This window comes from Sus scrofa, chromosome 9 (assembly GCF_000003025.6).
Source record: "Sus scrofa isolate TJ Tabasco breed Duroc chromosome 9, Sscrofa11.1, whole genome shotgun sequence".
NCBI classification, from domain to species: Eukaryota; Metazoa; Chordata; class Mammalia; order Artiodactyla; family Suidae; genus Sus; species Sus scrofa.
The window spans coordinates 107855616-107874394 of record NC_010451.4 but is presented as its reverse complement, the minus strand read 5'-3'; the positions used below and the strand labels follow the sequence as shown (position 1 = coordinate 107874394).

The 18779-nt window shown below is 42.5% G+C and overlaps 1 protein-coding gene across 1 annotated transcript in view; it reads left to right on the top strand.

The window, feature by feature from the left end:
- Positions 1 to 18779, top strand: part of LAMB4 (laminin subunit beta 4) — a gene marked incomplete at its 5' end in the record, with an annotated part of 121884 nt that overhangs the window by 25331 nt on the left and 77774 nt on the right. Inside the window, 8 exon segments of the mRNA XM_021063522.1 lie at positions 660 to 733; positions 2050 to 2238; positions 2652 to 2715; positions 2890 to 3104; positions 4827 to 4947; positions 8137 to 8325; positions 14098 to 14277; positions 16971 to 17080. Coding sequence (XP_020919181.1) covers positions 660 to 733; positions 2050 to 2238; positions 2652 to 2715; positions 2890 to 3104; positions 4827 to 4947; positions 8137 to 8325; positions 14098 to 14277; positions 16971 to 17080 — 1142 coding nt within the window.

Below are 18779 nucleotides of genomic sequence, written 5' to 3'. Positions count from 1 at the left end.
TATTTATACATAATATAAATAATTTATAAATATATTATAAATAATTTCTCTTGCTTCTTTTTACTTTTTATTAATGTGGCTGCTAGAAAATGCTAATGACCCCACATGACTTGTATTATTTTTCTGTCAAACAGAACAGTGCTGCCAGAGAGCAGCTTCCATTTAATCTGGGTTGGGGCTGAGGCTCCACGTCCAGGGGAATAGTCTTTATTTAATGCTAAGTGACAGTAAAACTAGTTCGAATGATTATTTGCAGCTGTTGGAAGAGAAGGGTGTGTGGGTGTTTGCCATGCTGACTTGCCAGCTCCCGTTTATGTGGAGTCAAGTGTTGAGGTCAAGGAAATGAACCCTCTTTTTGCACCCATAGGGTACGTCCTGAAGCCCTCCGTGGTGTCTAACACTGCCACCCAGTGGCCATGTGCATTGCCACCAAAACATGGAGGTGGGCACAGTCAGGAGGAAACCACTACTACCTCATGTAGACTTTCTCCTGGTGGTGAATGGCATGGGAAAAAATTCCCATGGACGAGGCAGGGGTATTCATCACCAGCCATGTGATTTCAAAGGGTTTTGTGACAGACAAGCCACAGGAGAGATTAGCATGATACACGGGAGTCTCTCAAAATCACTGATTTACTTCTTTCTGGATTTTCCTTTAGGTCTTGATCATGTCAGCATCCGACTGGACCTAGAAGCATTATTTCAGTTCAGTCACCTTGTTCTGACCTTTAAGGTACAGATGTATAGGCTTGCCGCCCCGCCTCCTTATCTACTTACCAAATGCTTGGCATACCCGGAATTTTGCTTCCTTCCCTTGCAGAGAACAAAAGGCTGTTGAAATCCAGACTGGAGCTTTGTTCATCTGGGTTTTTGTTTTTGAATGACCAAAAAAAAACCCCCAAAAATGCCATTAACTAATTAACTTAATGGTTAACAACTTCAACAAAATCTTGAAAGACAGAACTATAAGGAAACATCCAAAACTAGGATGAGAGGGACCACAAGAATTAGAAAAATATAATTTTCTGCATAAATTATTTAGGGAAATATGAAAAAAATATGATCAAAAGAAGAAGAAAATTTAAAAGTTCTTTGTTGAGATTAGTGAGATACCAGAGAAAATCCTGGGCTATAGTCAGTCTGTTTTTCTTTTTCTTTTTTCTTTTTTTCCTTTTTGGCCATGCCTGGAGTATGCACTAGTTCCTGGGCCAGGGATCAAACCCATGTCACAGCAGCAATCTGAGCCACAGCAATGACAATGCCATAATCCATCTTTAATTATTTATCAGAGTTCTAATTTTGATGTCAGGATTATTGTTAGGTTTTGGTAATAAAAAAATGAATATTAAGTTAAAAGTTTTAGGGAGTTCTCTGGTGGCTCAGAGGGTTGGGGATCCCGTGTTGTCACTGCTATGGTGCAAGTTCAATCCCTGGCCTAGGAACTTCCCCATGCTGCAGGTTCAGCCAAGAGAAATTGTTTTTGAGGTTTTAAAAATTAAAAACACAACAGCAGTCTTTGCCTTCAAAGAGTTTTTAGTCTAGCCATGAATGAAAATATATATATAAATTTGAAATTAAAATGCAAAGTAACAAGTGCAGAAATAGATGTATTATTAGAATGCTGGGCGGTGGGTGTTGGTTGATGAGGCTAAGTCAGCTCTGGGGAATCAGGGTACACCTGACAGTAGCTTTTGAAGGATGTGTAAGAATTTGCCAGTGGGAAAGCATTCTAGGCAAAGAAAACCACATCCAAAGTGCCGTTAAGCATCAACTGCATTAGGTTTTTAAAAATGTGTATGCCATCTTTTCTTCAAAGAACAATTCACACAGCCATAAACAATTTAAAAACGGGATTCATTTGGGGGCAAAGCTTGCGCTCATAAATACTCGCTTAGAGATTTCAGGGTGTTCGTGGTAGAGTAGAATTTAAGAGATACGAATGAAGTTTGGAAAAAAATGGAAGTAGAAAATATAAATGGTCAGTCTGGAGTGGGCGATTCAAGGCACTTTTGTGAAGTATGATGGTAAGTGGAACTCATTTTTTCATAGACCTTTCAGCCTGCCGCAATGTTAGTTGAACGCTCTACAGACTATGGATACACCTGGAAGGAGGTGAAATATTTTGCCAAAGACTGTGCTACATCCTTTCCCAACATCACCTCCGGCCAGGCCCAGGGAGTAGGAGATGTTGTTTGTGACTCCAGATATTCAGATGTGGAACCCTCCATTGGTGGTGAGGTAGCATGTCCTTTCCTAGATTTCTTCGGTAGAGATGAAAACTTTTTTCATGAATGTGGCTAATTGAGATGAAAACAATTCCGGTAGTACCTACTGAAATAGAACTTGAGCTGGTGGTTGTTTAAGAAGGAAAGCCTTTTGGAGTTGCTGTTGTGGCTCAGCGGGTTGAGAACCTGATGGCATCCATAAGGATGCAGGTTTGATCCCTGGCCTCATTCAATGGGTTAAGGATCCCGAGTTGCTGCAAGCTGAGGTGTAAGTTGCAGATGTGGCTCAGATCTGGCATTGCCGTGGCTGTGGCAGTCCTCAGCTGTGGCTCCAATTCAACCCCTAGCCTGGAAATTTCCATACAATTTCCAACAATTATGAGTTTGCAGTAAAATATCCTAAATTTACCCACATTTGTTTTACAGGTCGTTTTAAAGGTTTTGGATCCCAGCTTCGAAATAGATGATCCTTACAGCCCCTACATCCAGGGTATGAATTGCTTTATATTTTTCGCATCAATTTTACTACAATTACTCGTTAAGTGGATTCCTTGTCCTTGCATTTCTATAGGACATAAAGGGTGTCAGTCAAGGAGGGCACTTTGAACCCATAAAACCAAAAAGCACTTCGATTCATTGTTTTCATGATTTTTCCTTTCTCTAGACCTTGTGACATTAACAAACCTGAGGATAAACTTTACCAAACTCCATACCCTTGGGGACACTTTGCTTGGAAAAAGGCAAAATGATTCCCTGGATAAATACTACTATGCCTTGTATGAGATGGTGGTTCGGGAGAGCTGTTTTTGCAATGGCCATGCCAGTGAGTGCGGCCCGACACAGAGGGTGCGAGGAGATGTTTTCAGCCCTCCTGGAACGGTGAGTTACCAACCCAAACGCACTGTGGGCTCTCCTCTCTTCCTTTCACTGACCCGGTGCTGAGTATCAATCAGACTATGCAGGTATCAATGATCCAGGTGCTGGGCCAGTCTTGTTCCACCTGGCCCATCAGGCCGTCTGGTGGCCTTTGATTCTCTGGACAGAGGTTCTTGTGGATTGTTCCACATAGGGGTGTCACTGAGCTGGAGAACAGGATTTACTTTATTATCTTTTTTCTTTAAATGACTGCACCTGTGCCATATGGAAGTTCCCAGGCTAGGGGTCAAATCGGAATTGCAGCTGAGGTCTATGCCACAGCCACAGCAATGCCAGATCCAAATTGCATCTGTGACCTACACACGAGGCCAGGGATCAAACCTGCATCCTCAGAGAGATGATGTCAGGTTCTTAACCCACTGGTCCACATGGGAACTCCTGAGAGCAGGATTTATAGGTTACGATTTCAAGATCGTCCATCTTGCTCCCTTTTGTTTATGGGTTTTTAGGAAATGAAGATGCATTGTCTCTCAAAAATATACTGAAGTTTTGTTGCAAGAGTCTGTGCTCAGTGCCAAAGTGTTGGAGTGATGTCTGGCTCTGAAAAAGTTGTCACTCCAAGTACCATTCTTCTACTGTGAATGACTCCATCAGTAGCAGCTCCCCTCCACTCCTGGGACAAATCTTATTTTTCTTTCTTCCCTCCTACCTCCCCTGGCCACTCCTTGGCATATGAAGTTCCCAGGCGAGGGATCAGATCCAAGCCACAGTTGAGACCTACGCTGCAGCTGCAGCAATGCTGGATCCTTCATCCACGGTCCCATGTCAGGGATCAAACCTATGTCCCAGTGCTCCAGAGACATTGCCAATCCTGCTGCACCACAACATTAACTCCCAGGGACTAATCTTAAAAGAGTGATGTAGTAGAAGAATTGTATTTTGGTGCAGAGTCCTGGGGGTGTGGCTACTAAATAGTTTTATACTCTTAGTCTTAATAGACAAGGCTGGATATTAAGGCAATTCCATCTTTCCACCCAGCCACCTCCGTGTTGCACTGGAGTGGGATGTTTTCCTTGGAACATGGACATTGAGAGCATTTTATGAAAAACCAAGGGGCTTACACCCCCTTCCCCAGTTTCTTTCTGTTTTCCTCCTTTCCTCCTTTCCTTGATGCTCCTAAACTACCATGGATACACACACACACGCTCACACACTCCCCATCCTGGCCCTCACTTTGCTGAGGGTTCCAATGTGTTTCCTGAAACCACAACTCAGAAATGCCAAAACATTTATTGTAAGTGTTCACTGAATATGTTACATTTAAAAAAATTTAAAACCTAGGCGTTCTCGCTGTGGCCCAATGGGAGCAGTAACATCTCTGGAGTGCTGGGACGCAGGTTCGATCCCTGGCCCCAGCCCAGTGGGTTAAGGATCCAGCATGGTTGCGCCTGTGGCATAGGTCGACGCTATGACTTGGATCTGATCCCTGGTCCAGAACCTCCATATGCCATGGGGCAGCCAAAAAAGAAAACAAATAAACTAAAATTTAAAACCTGGTTAAGTAAATCGTAAAAGATAATCAATGTTGGTATTATAACTAATATAATGGGAGACTAAGATCCAGGGGAGCCCCAAGACCTGGTATGTCATCTTCCTTTTAGAAAGCCCCAGCACCCTCAAAGGTAATCCCTCTGTTCACACTGTTTATATTGGTCACGCATGCAGGTTCATGGTCAGTGTGTCTGTCAGCGCAATACAGACGGCCCGAACTGTGAGAGGTGCAAGGACTTCTTCCAGGATGCTCCTTGGAGGCCAGCTGTGGGTCCCTCAGACAGCGCCTGCAGAGGTGGGTGGATATTTGTTCCCAGCACAGACTCAATGTGCTCTTCCTTTCCTTGTTTTGAAGAACATTTAGTTCGTTTCTGTGAGGCTTCAAAAAACAACAACAACCAGGGAGTTCCCACCATGGCTCAATGGTTAACGAATCTCACTAGGAACCATATGAAGTTGCGGGTTCGATCCCTGGCCTCGCTCAGTGGGTTAAGCATCCGGCATTGCCGTGAGCTGTGGTGTAGGTTGCAGACGTGGCTTGGATCTGGCGTTGCTGTGGCTCTGGCGTAGGCTGGCGGCTACGGCTCCAATTGGACCCCTAGCCTGGGAACCTCCATATGCTTCGGGTGCGGCCCTAAAAAGACAAATACAAAAAATTTTTAAAAATAAATAAATAAAAAAAAACCATACATCATTTGTATTGTTAAGTCCTAAACAGGTATCAAAATTATATGCATAACCGAATCCCTTTGTTGTACAGCAGAAATTATCACAATATTGTAAATCAACTATACTTCAATAAAACTTTTAAAAATGGGGGGGACTAAGAAAAACTACAGGTCAAACTCTCTGGGTAGCTACTGAAAAGATCATGTGCTTTTCTTTTTCCCTCTAACACCTGGGGCGACTGCTATGTTTTGACAACATAGTGAGTCAACACTCTTGTAGGCAAATTCCTTATGCCAGATGTCACTGATTTAATGTAACGTCTACACATAATTCAGTTTCTGCAGATATGGTATTAACTATTAAAGATCGGAAGAAATTTTTAAAAGTCAAAAGCAAAAATTACAGGGTCGGGCTTAACATAACTACTACGAGTATCAAAGAAAGTGAAAGTGAGACTGGAGGAGTTCCCTGGTGGCTTAGCTGGTTAAGGGTTAAAGATCTAGTGTTGTCATTGCTGCTGTGGAGTGGGTTTGATCCCTGGCCCCACCCGGGAACTTCTGTATGCCATGGGTGCAGCAAAAAAAAAAAGAAAGAAAGAAAGAAAAGAAATTAAAGAATTATTTATATAAAAAAGAGAGACTCAGCACAGAGCAATGGGAATTAATGGACATGGGAAGGGCAAGGATGGGGAGAACAGAAAGCATGTGCTAAAGATTCTAGAAGATCTGATGAAAAAAAATTTTTTTTTTGGCTATTTCTTGGGCCGCTCCCGCAGCATATGGAGGTTCCCAGGCTAGGGGTCCAATAGGAGCTGTAGTGTAGCCACCGGCCTACGCCAGAGCCACAGCAATGCGGGATCCGAGCTGCGTCTGCAACCTACACCACAGCTCACGGCAATGCCGGATCGTTAACCCACTGAGCAAGGGCAGGGACCGAACCCACAACCTCATGGTTCCTAGTCAGATTCGTTAACCACTGAGCCACGACAGGAACTCCTGATGAAAATTTTGATCTCAGGCAAGTGCTCAGATAAAGAAATAACGGGACAAGATTTCTAAGCCCCCCTGTGTGCTTAAGAGTGAGCCTGTGGTTTCCAGCTCTGATTGTATGACACGCCCATCATCTCACAGAAAAATCACCAGCTTTTCAAACCCACACACCAAAAATTACCATGAATTTTATTTTTTTATTTTTTTGTCTTTTTTTTTTTTTTTTTTTGCCTTTTCTAGGGCCGCTTCCCACGGCATATGGAGATTCCCAGGCTAGGGGTTGAATTGGAGCTGTAGCCACCTATCTACACCATAGCCACAGCAACACAGGATCGGAGCCGCGTCTGTGACCCACACCACAGCTCACGGCAACGCCGGATCCTTAACCCACTGAGCAAGGCCAGGGATTGAACCCACAACCTCATGGTTCCTAGTCGGATTCGTTAACCACTGCATCACGACGGGAACTCCTACCATGAATTTTAAAAAAGAGACAATATGTAAGGTGTGCGGCCCCTTTCCAGAGTCGGGGCAGAGCCGTGGGATGGTAATATTGGTGGGGACAGTGCCACTCCAGGAATTCGGTAACCACTGGAATTGGTACCAAGATCCCCAGTATTTTCCTGAATAATCATACACTCAGTGAACATGACCTTAAAGCCATATGTCAGATAAGAGGAGAAATGAGGTGCAGGATAGAGTTTGAAAGAGTTGTATGTTTTAATACAATATTTAGGCTAATAAGGTAGGAGGATTTTGGTCATGTGTTTGCTGCCTTGAGATTCTGATGAACTTGTTATTCAGTTTCTTTTCCCAGATGTGGGAAAAACAGGATTCAAGGGAGCAAGAGGTCATGAGATGAGCTCTCATGGAAAAGCCCCATCCGTGAGCGTCGTAGGGTACAAGGCTGGCAAAATACAAACTGCAGCTGTGTACAGAGGAAAACCCAATGAGACCAACACCATAGACATTGCAATGAAGACAGACAAATTGCTTCACCCACACTGCCCTTCCTCTGTTGCTCTTACTGGGCCCCAAATGGGAGGAAAAGGGCCTGTGCGCCCCGCCCCCCCCCCCCCGCCGCCCCCGGCCAACATCAGGAGGGCCAGCACTGCGATTGCTGCAAACCCCTTCTGCCCTAGAGAAGAAGAGGCTGGCTGGACCCAGCTCTAGCATCTGATCTAGAGCATGCAGTCCTACCTACAAAGCATATGACATAAAAACTCAGATTCACAAAGCCTAAGTCAGTAAAAGTATTCTTGACTGAACAACAGCAAAAATACTGCATTCTAGGGCTTCTAGATCACCCAAATGATTCATATTTGTTTGCTTGATTTAAAGGAAAAAAAAAGGAATTCCCATTGTGGCTCAGTGGGCTAAGAACCCCACATTGTCTCCATGAGGATGCAGGTTCAATCCCTGGCCTTGCTCAGTGGGTTAAGGATGGATCCGGTGTTGCCTCAAGCTGAGACATAGGTCACAGATGTGGCTTGGATCTGGCATTGCTGTGGCTGTCATGAAGGCCAGTGACTGTCATGCAGCTCCAGTTCCACCCATCCCTATAGCCTAGGAACTTCCACATGCCTCAGGTACAGCAGTAAAAAGAAAAAAAAAATACATGTTACATGTTTTGGGAACACCTTATATAGTAGTATATGAGCATATCAGAGTACTAGAGAGATCTTTGAAAGCACCTCTTTTAAGCCTTTGTTTACTTGGTGTAAGGAGCCTGAAGAAAAGGGAGGAGGGGGGATGTGTGATGTCAGTAGATCCTGGCTCCCTCACCCCAGGACCTTGACCCTTTCTCATGACTCTCTCGTTCTCAGCTTGTCACTGTAACAGTCACTCTGACCACTGTCACTTCAACATGACCACATATCTAGCAAGCGGTGGCCACAGCGGGGGCGTGTGTGACGGATGCCGACACAACACCGAGGGCCAGCACTGTGATCGCTGCAGACCCCTTTTCTACAGGGACCCCCTCAAGCCCATCTCGGATCCTCATGCGTGCATTCGTGAGTCTCCAGCCTCTGAGCCATCCACGCCATTCATCTGAGCAGATGCTGAAGGAGCTGCTCGCACTGGGTTTAGCAGCATCTCCAGACTGCTCTCTTGGGGGTGGGGCTTGCAAAATCGCTTTGGCTCTGAGAGTTTTTCTCTCTCTGAACAAGTTGGGCTGTCCTAGTGGTCTTGCTGCCCTGGCTGATACTGGTCAATGAGGAAACTGTTCTGGATTCAACCAGGAGGGGGCGATGGTTTCCGAAGATGCAGCAAACACCTGCAGTATCCCCTCAGGAAAGCCGCTAACTAGAGAAACTGACTAGAGCATTTGGCTGTAGATGATTCCATTTCGCTAAGCCAACTATGACCTTGTTTTGTTTTTCTTTTTTTAACCTTTCAATTTTTTTTCATTTTATCTTTAATCTCAACTTTTAAAAATGTCACACATAGATAAAGTAATAGAGAAAAAATATATAATAATATAAATCATATACCCACCAGTAGCTTTGTCAAATGTAGTATCTTACTCGTTCACCTTCAGGATGTTACTAGAACACTGCAGGCATTGTGAATGTCCCAGCTCACCGTCTATTTTTCTTTTTCTTTTTCTTCTTCTTTTTTTTTTTTTTTTTTTGTCTTTTTGCGTTTTCTAGGGCCGCTCCAGCGGCATATGGAGGTTCCCAGGCTAGGGCTCTAATTGGACCTGTAGCCGCCAGCCTATGACACAGCCACAGCAATGCCGGGTCCTTAACCCACTGAGCAAGGCCAGGGATCGAACCCGCAAGCTCATGGTTCCTAGTCGGATTCATTAACCACTGCACCACGACGGGAACTCCCCATTTCTCTTTTGATGCTTCAGTAAACTTTCCCATACATATGGCCTTGTGCACATGTACAGAGACTGTCCCTAAGAGTCATACCCAGGAGTAGAATTACTGAACCACACACTATGCACCTCTCCAAATTAAGTAGAGAATACTGAATTGTCCCCTAAGTGTGTGTATCAATGAACAGCCACACCAGCAGTGTATGCGAGTTCCTGTTGCTCTATTTCCTGGCCGGGACTTGGGTTTTGTTGCACTTGAACTTTTTCTTAGCTTTGTCACACTTAATTTTCGCCAATGAATAGTTATCATTACTTGAATTTGCATTTCCCTAAAGGAATGAGACAAGTGTGAGGCAGGGAAAACACTCAGGTCCCCAGTGTAAGAAAGCTCTCCCTCTCTGAGTCACATAAGTGCAGAGCTGACAGCGAGTGCCTCCTTACATTGTGTGCCCTAGGCATCCCGCTTGCTTTCCTCTGGCCCCAGCACTGCTGTAGACTGTTAACAGAGAAAAATACTCCAACCAGATTTCAAACGCCCAGGGGCAGTTCCTGGCTCTGAGCTCTTACTCTACCTGCAGACTAATAAGTTAGCTTGTTATTGTTGCATGGGTGCTGGCAGAAGACAAGAAACTCCTGGGTCAGAGACAAAAGACTTTATTGCTCATGGCACAGCAAGCAACAGATGTTTGCATGTATGTGAAGTCCCAAGTCCCAGGTCCCATGGGGCAACTCAGAGCACACCAGGTGGATCCTGCACATCTAATGAGCTTACGTCACAACCAAGGAATACTGAGGTTGGAGAAGTCATTGCTTTTACAGCAGGTGGAAGCAAATGCATTCTTTTTCCAGGGGAAGATTTTAGCTCATCCCGAAAAGTAGCTTACTTACAAAAACAGCCCTGAGAAATGTCCTAAGAAATGAGTGATCAGGCCCTTGCATTGTTAACATACTCAGCAAAAATGTTCAGATGCCCAAGACCCATGGTAGACTGCCTCTCCCACTCTCTGGAAATCCTGCTTCTTAGGCTTTATTATCAGTATAATGTCATGTTGTATTGGTGGTGGGAGGGACTTGCTATGAAACTACAGTTTCAAACTTTGTATAGTCATAATACATGAAATGAAGTCTTGTACAAAAGTAAATCAGTAGCCACCTGAATACATACAGGGCCCTAGATTTTAAACTTTAAATTCATCACAATGTGGAATAAACATAAATGAAGTTCCTTTGCTCAGATTACTCAGTAAAGAGCTGATTGCATAAAAGTTCACCTTACATGTCCTGCTTAAAATGAATACAATGAATGCAAACAACTGGGTCCTGAAAAAAGTATTTCTTGCAATAAATGTCCTACTTTTTTTTTTTTTTTTTTTGTCTTTTTGCCATTTCTTGGGCCACTCCTGCGGCATATGGAGGTTCCCAGGCTAGGGGTCGAATCGGAGCTGTAGCCGCCGGCCTTCACCAGAGCCACAGCAATGTGGGGTCCGAGCCGTGTCTGTGACCCACACCACAGTTCACTGTCATGCCGGATCCTTAACCCACTGAGCAAGGCCAGGGATCGAACCTTCAACCTCATGGTTCCCAGTCAAATTCGCTAACCCCTGAGCCATGACGGGAACTCCTGTCCTACATTTTTTTTTTTTTTAACCAGAATCTAATCATCTCTCTCTCTCTCTCTCCCTTTCTCTCTCTGTCTCTGTCTCTCTCTCTCTCACACACACACACACACACACACACACACAGAAACAAAATTTTTATTAATGTTTATAAAGCCCTGTATTTGTAAAAGAAGATGAAAATGCTCTCTTAGATGGAATCAGGAAAATACAGTGTTTTGAAACAGATAATCTGGGAGTCTGGAAAGAGATTGAAAATTACTAAACAAAACATTTTAAATACATCAGCCACAGTCTTGTTCCTGAAGAACCACTTATTATTAACTGACGGTGCTTTTGAAGGAAAACAAGGGAAACCAACTAGTACCCTTGATAGGAAATTAAGAAACTATTCTTTGTAAATAAGGAATTTCATGAGGAAAAGCAAATGAGAAGCTTGTAAAAATGACCATGATGAGAACGTCCACTTTTTCCCAGTTTTACCTAAACACATGTTTATGTGTGATAAGTATGTGTATACAAATGATGTGTGTTAAGGCTGACCATTCCCATGTCAGTTTTCTCTAAGTTGTCCTTGTTTGAACCTAAATATTTATCTAACCAGATTCCAGACCTAAGAGTTGACAAATTTTAAGTCTTTTATGATTTAAAACATCGCCACATGTGATACAGGAAAAACAAAGATTTGATAGACTCCACCAGTGGTAAGTCTGCTGGAATTAAATTGTGTGACTCCAAGAGATTTGGGTCATTTCAAAGTAAAGTTGCTACCCATGCACCCACATCCCTTTCCCAAAGGATATTTCTGTGCATAATTAAATTATACTCTGGAACTTACTGCTGACCCTTTGGAGTGTCTCCCAGATAAAGCTGAGCCTTTTCCTTTTGGCTACTTTTAAAACGAACCCATTTTGTCCCTTCCTTTCTAGAAACAACTGACTTTCATTAGACGAAAAGTGTGGTTTTTCCAAACTAAACAGAACCCAATGCTGGTTTTCCATAGTAAGATTTTATCACCAGTCACAGTCCAATAACAAACAGTTGAAAAATTAAAAGATTCTGTCAGACAACCCAGTGTTTGCTTCATTGATTCCAAACTGTTTGGTTTGACTGGATTTTTTCCCACCAAACTCACCAACCTAAATGGTGGTTATGTCAACATTGCTTTAGACTTGAGAGGTTTGTTTTTATTCATCCAAAGCAAACATGTAGGCATATGAATATAATTGTTTCTTAGAATCAGGATCTTCATTTTTTTTATCTTTATTGCTTTCCTTAAAAGTCCTTGGAAACACAGCGCCACAAAGGTGCAAGAGACCTTGATGTTCGTCTAATGTCTTCCAGTGCACCTGTCCTCTGTCCTGAAGTCCCAACAGGTGCTGTGCCAGCCCCTGCCTAGACACCTCCGATGATGAGGGGGTCACTGCTGTGTTGGGCAGCCCTGAGATATAATATGACCTAAGACATATTAATTTCAAGTCTACAACACAATTCTGTATTTGTATATATTGCAAAATGATCCCCATAATAAATCTAGTTAACATCCATCACCACACAGTTAGAATTTTTTTCCTTGTGATGAGAAGAGACTTAAGATCTACTCCTAGCAACCTCCAAATAGGCAAGAGAGTATTAATTGTAGTCACCACGCTGTATATTATATCTCCACGACCTATGTATTTTATAGCTGGATGTTTGTACCTTTTGATCCCCTTCACATGTTTCACCCCCCCCAACCCCTACCTCTAGAAACCACCAATTTGTATCTATAAGTTTTAGGGTATTTTCCCCCCAGATTCTACATATAAGTGAGATCGTAGAGTATTTGTCTTTCTCTGTCTGATTTATTTCACTTAGCATAATGCCCTCAAGGTCCATCCATAATGTCGCAAAGATTTTATTCTTTTTATGGCTGAGTAATATTCCACTGTATATATACCACATTTCTTTATCCACTCATCCATGGATAGACATTTAGGTTGTTTCTATGTCTAGGCTAGTGCCTGCATGTGTTTGAATTAGTGTTTTTGATATTTTTGGATATATGACCAGAAGTGGAATTGCTGGGTCAACAGTAGTTCTATTTTTGCTTTTTGGAAAAACCTCCATACTATTTTTCACAGTGGCAGGACCATATATATATATATGCCCAACAACAGTGTATGAGTGTTCCCTTTTCTCCACATCCTCACGAAACTTTGTTATTTATATTCTTTTTGCTGGCAGCCATTCTGACAGGTGTGAGGTGATATCTCATGGTGGTTTTGATTTTCATTTCCCTGATGATTTTAGCTATGTTGAGCATCTTTTCATGTGCCTGTTGCATTTCCTCTTTGGAGAAATGTTTAGTTAGTTCTTCTGCCCATTTTTTTTGGTTGAGTTGTTTGTTCTTTTGATGTTGAGTTGTATGAGCTATTTATATATATTGGGTATTAACCCCATAGTTTTTGGAAATATTTTCTTCCATTCAGTAGGTTATCTTAATTTTGTTGATGGTTTCTTTTGCTACACAAGAGCTTTTAACTTTAATTAGGTCCCATTTGTTTATTTTTGCTTTTATTTTCTTTGCTTTAGAAGACACATCCAAAAAAAATACTGCTATTATTTATGTCAAAGAATGTTCTATGTTTTCCTCTTGGAGATTTATGATTTTCAGTCTTACATTTAGGTCTTTATTTTTTTATTTGGTGTTAGAGAATGTTCTGATGTCATTTTTAATGTATAGCTGTCCAGTTTTCCCAGCAGTATTTATTGAAGAGACTGTATTTTCTCCATTTTATATTCTTGCTTACTTTGTCACAGATTGACTATAAGCATGTGTAGATTTATTTCTCAGCTCTCTATTTTGTGCCATTGATCTACATGTCTGTTTTCATGCCCATACCATACTGTTTTGATTACAGTAGCTTTGTAGTACAGTTTGAGGTCAGGTAGTGTGATTCATCTGGCTCTGTTCTTCTTTCTCAAGATTTCTTTGGCTATTCAGGGTCTTTTGTGCTCTCATACCAATTTTTAAATGATTTTAGTTTTGTGAAAAATGCCATTGATATTTTGATCATCAATCTATTCTTAACATCCAGTTTTCAAAGTAGAAAACTTTCTCTGGTCCTCTTCCTTTGGAATCATTTAAAAGTCTTTAAGCGTATATACAGAATTTTTCAACATTTTCCAAGTCTAGAGGTCTGAGAGTCATTTCTGAGAATCCCTTGATTTTGGTCTTATTATTTAAATGTATTTAATGATTTAAACAAACTAAAATAGTTATAGCTGAGGTAAAATGTTACACTTATATTTCAGGCTTTCCCACAGTTTGCAATTAAGATAATGCATGTCTATGTCCCCAGCTTGTGAATGTGACCCTGATGGAACACTTTTGGGTGGTATTTGTGTGACCCACTCTGATTCTGACTTGGGTACTGTGGCCGGCCAATGCCTGTGTAAGGAGAACGTAGAAGGAGCCAAGTGTGACCGGTGCAAGCCCAACCACTACAACCTGAGTGCTACCAACCCCCTGGGCTGTCAGTGTAAGTCAACAGCAGCTGGGGTGCCAACCTGGATGCATTTTAAAGCTGGAAGCTGCCTCTGACAGCTCTAAAATTCAGTAATCATAAATACCTGAGTCCTACCAGCACGTAGGTTTTTTAAAAGTGATTCAAAGTCTCCTGCAAATTTTAGTATATTAAACTGCTTTAGATGGTTTGCTGAGTTTATCATAAAGAACCAGTAGGGGGCACTGATATTTTCACTGCTGGAACAGACAGAGGAGAAGTGCCAAGACATTTAAAGCCAAGTTATGAAATCTTTAGAAAAACGTCCTCCTCTAGGACTCAACTCTACAGATGTGTTAAATTGCATCCTGCATTTTTGCATAGATTTATGACTTCTTAGGCAATTCTCAAGCAGTGATTTCTTTTTCTTTTTTCAAATTACTTTCCCCCTTCCTTCTCACACAGCTCTTAGTATTAACTTGTCCTCTGATGAAGAGAAGAGGGGGAAAAAGAAGGCAGGGAGGGATCATGAGGAATTAGAAATAACCTCAGAGTTTTCTGGGGCCAAATGGGGAGCCTCTTGGCTCTGGGATCACAGAAATTTAGGGCTGCCTTGAGTCTCACAGAGCTGTAGATTCCTGAGAGAATCTGGGTTATTTCCCTTTGGTCACAGTGTCATGCTCTCTGTTTTTGCCCATATAAGGAACTGTGGATTATTTGCATGTTTAGAAAGCAACATGACGAATCACTCTATAATAAAACACTCTTCTTTTTGGATTTGATGGCAAAAAAATAAATTTTGGGACAATGAATTATAGTCAAGCCATTTCCCCTTGTACCCTTCAGCAGTCCAGGCATTTCCCTTTGTTTGCTAACATTATGTCCTCTAAGAAGGGGCCAAACATTGGTTTTCATTTGTTTTTTTCTTTTTTATGAGCCTTAGTTACATATAATTCATATGCCATACAATTCACTTTTAAAATGCGCAGATTTAGAGATTTTTAGTATATGCATGCTTTGTAAACATCAATTTTAGAACATTTTCATTACACTCCTCCCCCCAAAATTCCCCCATACTTTGCTTCTGATTATATACTCAAAAGATTACAAGCAGCATCTTGGAGTGATATTTGTACACCCATGTTAATAGAAGCAATATTCACAGTAGTCAAAAGGTGGAAGCAGCCCAAGTATCCACCAATGGATAAATGGATAAACAAAATGTGGTGTATGTGATACGTACACACATTAGAATATTATTCAGCCTTAAAAAGGAAGGAAATCCTGATACAGGCTACAATATGGGTGAACCCTGAAAATATTATGCTAAGTGAAATAAACCAGACACAAAGGGACAAATATTGTATGATCCTACTTACATGAAGTGTCCAGAATAGTCAAATCCATAGAAACAGAACATAGAATGGTTGTTGCCAAGGGCTAGGGGGTGGGAAGGGAGAAGGAGTATGGAGAGATGGTATTCGATGGGATGGGATAGATTTTCAGTCTTGCAAGATGAAACAGTTCTGGAGATGGGTTGTGCAACTCTAAGAGTGTATTTGATATTATTGAACTGTAAATTTCAAAATGATGAAGGAGTTCCTTCATAGCTCAGTGGTTAATGAACCTGACTAGGATCCATGAGGATGCAAGTTCAATCCCTGACCCTGCTCAGTAGGTTAAGGATCCCTCATTGCCGTGAGCTGTGGTGTAAGTTGCAGACGAGGCTCGGATCCCACATTGCTGTGGCTGTGGCGTAGGCTGGCAGCTACAGCTCTAATTCAACGCCTAGCCTGGGAATGTCTCTATGCCACGGTGAGGCCCTAAAAAGAGAGAGAGAGAAAAAAAAACTAAAAAAAGTGATGAAGATAGTAAATTTTATATGTATCTCTCCAAAAAAGAGAAAAGACCCCATGCCATAGCGACTACCTCTCTGTCCTCCCAGCTCTGGGCAAGCTCTAATCTACTTCCGTCTCCATGGATTTGCCTGTTGTGGACATTTCATACAAGTGGAATCAGAAGACTGGCTTCTTTCACTTAGCATAGTGTTTTCAAGGTCGGTCCATGCTGTAGCACATCTCAGTACTTCTTTTTATTGCCGAATAATATTCCATGTATGGCTCTACCACAATTGATTTATCCACCATTAATGGACATTTGGGCTGTTTCCATGCACATTGGCTTTTCTGCAGGAAGTCAGCCTGGGAAACACCCATTTTATGCTGGTTGTGCAATGTCTTAGCTTTCGCAACATAGACAGGACTTGCAATGCGTATGGATGGAAGAGAAAGAGGAGAAAGAGGATTAAACAAAACAAAACCAAAAAATAGTAATGGCACAAAGAAGGAGGGAGGAGAGAAATGATAGCTGCATCTGCCAGAAAGGGAGCCATCAGTAACAATGGGGACACTCAGAAACACTTGCCCCAGGTCACCTGCCCCAGCCAGCATCCCTCAGGAGAACTGTGCCAGGCTCCCCAACGTGCATAAACCCTTGACTCTCCTGTCTCCTCCTAATTGCCACCCAGTAGAGTCACATGAGCACCCTGGAGGTGTCTGGCCCTGGATTTCCTGTACCATCATGGTGCAGCCAGGCAGATAGTAAACTTGGCAGGACAGGCTTGCTCTGTGTTCTTGGGGCTACATGGTTTTGTTCAGTGTGAGCTGTTAAGGACATTTACCAGAGCGGGGGACTCGAAATTAGAATAATGATGTATGCTATGCTTTCAGCCTGTGACTGTAACCCCCTGGGGAGCCTGCCGCCCTTGACCTGTGATGTGGATACAGGGTAGTGCTTGTGCCAGCCGTTTGCTACTGGACCACGCTGTGGAAAATGCACTGTATGTATCTGGCCCCGATGTCCCCTTTTGGGAGTGATGCGGACTTCTACTGCCGTGGCCTAGAGAGACTTTCCTCTTGATTGCCTTCCTTGTCCTGCTCCATTTCAATACGCCTGTGGCGAAAGCACTTAAAACACTGCCGAAATCAGCAGACCCTGAAAATCAGCCCCCTCCTTCTAGCAGAGAGCTGGTGGTTAAATATTTACCAGCACAACAACCGGATTGGACTGAACCAACCCAGGCACTGATGTCAATAGTTTTATCCACTGGCCTCCTGGAAATGCCCGAGAAGAAGATAAGCATGTGTACCTATCCCCCTGTTTAACCTCCTAGATCATGGGGCCTTTTCTTCTGTGTCTTAAACACAGTCCCTTTCCCATCTGTACCACTCCTTGCCTAAAAAATATTTTGGATGAACTCATTTAAGAAAGAAAGAAGGAAAGAAAGAAAGATAGAAGGAAAGAAAGACAGAAAGAAAGAAAAAGAAAAGAAAAAAGGGAGGGGGGAAAGAAAGCAGCCCTTAGGTTTAAATGGGTTATAGTTTCCTGTGGGAAATAAACTCTTGAATTTTTCATAGATTCCACTACCTACACGGGCATGTACGTCTCAGATGAGCAAAACAAGACATTTTTCACCCCATAAAATGTATCATGCCATTATAGAGTTAAAAACCCAACTCTTTTCTTTGTCCTCCACTCTTGGCAGCCCACCACCACATTTTAGAAAGAAAAAACAAAAACTTAACCTAATAAAAGAACAGTGACCTTGATGTGTCTGAAGAAATGTAGCTGATAAATAAGAAACACATGTCTGTGACAACACAGTTTGGGGCTAATATTCTAAGTTGTTTTACTGAACGCACATGGGCATGGGGCGGAGGAGATGGGAGACGAAAGCAAGGATGTGAATGTGAAGAGGGAACTCTGTGTATGATGGGGCAGGTGATTTAGAGGTTTCGTGTTGGAAGGTGAGCAGCCAAGCTCCATCACCAAGTGTGGGCAGCACAAAAAAATGAAACAGAGCTGGTGAACAGACCCATAGAGATACCACATCAGATCATGCCAGACACACCTTAGACTCGGGCTGACTTTTTTCTTTGTCTGGTTACCTGCTGCTGTGTGGTTATCTCCATTGTGTTTGCAGAAGGAAACTACCTGAGCCGAGGCCAGTGATGGGGGAACTTGTCCATCATGGCTGAGCCAGACACCTACCTGGTGCCCCACATCCACATCTATGGATGGTACCCTGGGAGGTGCTGTGAGTGGGGCGGTGCGGGGGTGGGGGAGGCAACATGACAGCCTACCCAGCCTAGAGGGGTTTCTTACAATCCCATCCTGAGTGAAATTCACATTGTTTTTGCCTAAACTCCAGTTTCAGAAAACAATCCAAAGCCCTTTGCTATGGTTTGTAACAAATTATGTCAACTTGCAATGTTTAAAACACATCTTTTTATAGTAAAATGTTACCAAGGTCACACCCCCAAAATATGGATACTTTATAAATCCATTTCAAGTGAGAGTTCAGTGCTTTAGGAAGACCTTAATTTTATCTGAGCTTGTTAAATGGGGCTTGGAGGGGGAAGCCTTTTTCTGAGTATTTTATAGTAAATGTTATCAGACTTAAGAAATAGATGTTTGTATCTCACCAGCTGTTTATATCGAATAAAGGTCAAGATGTTGCAATGATGAAAAAAGTCTTA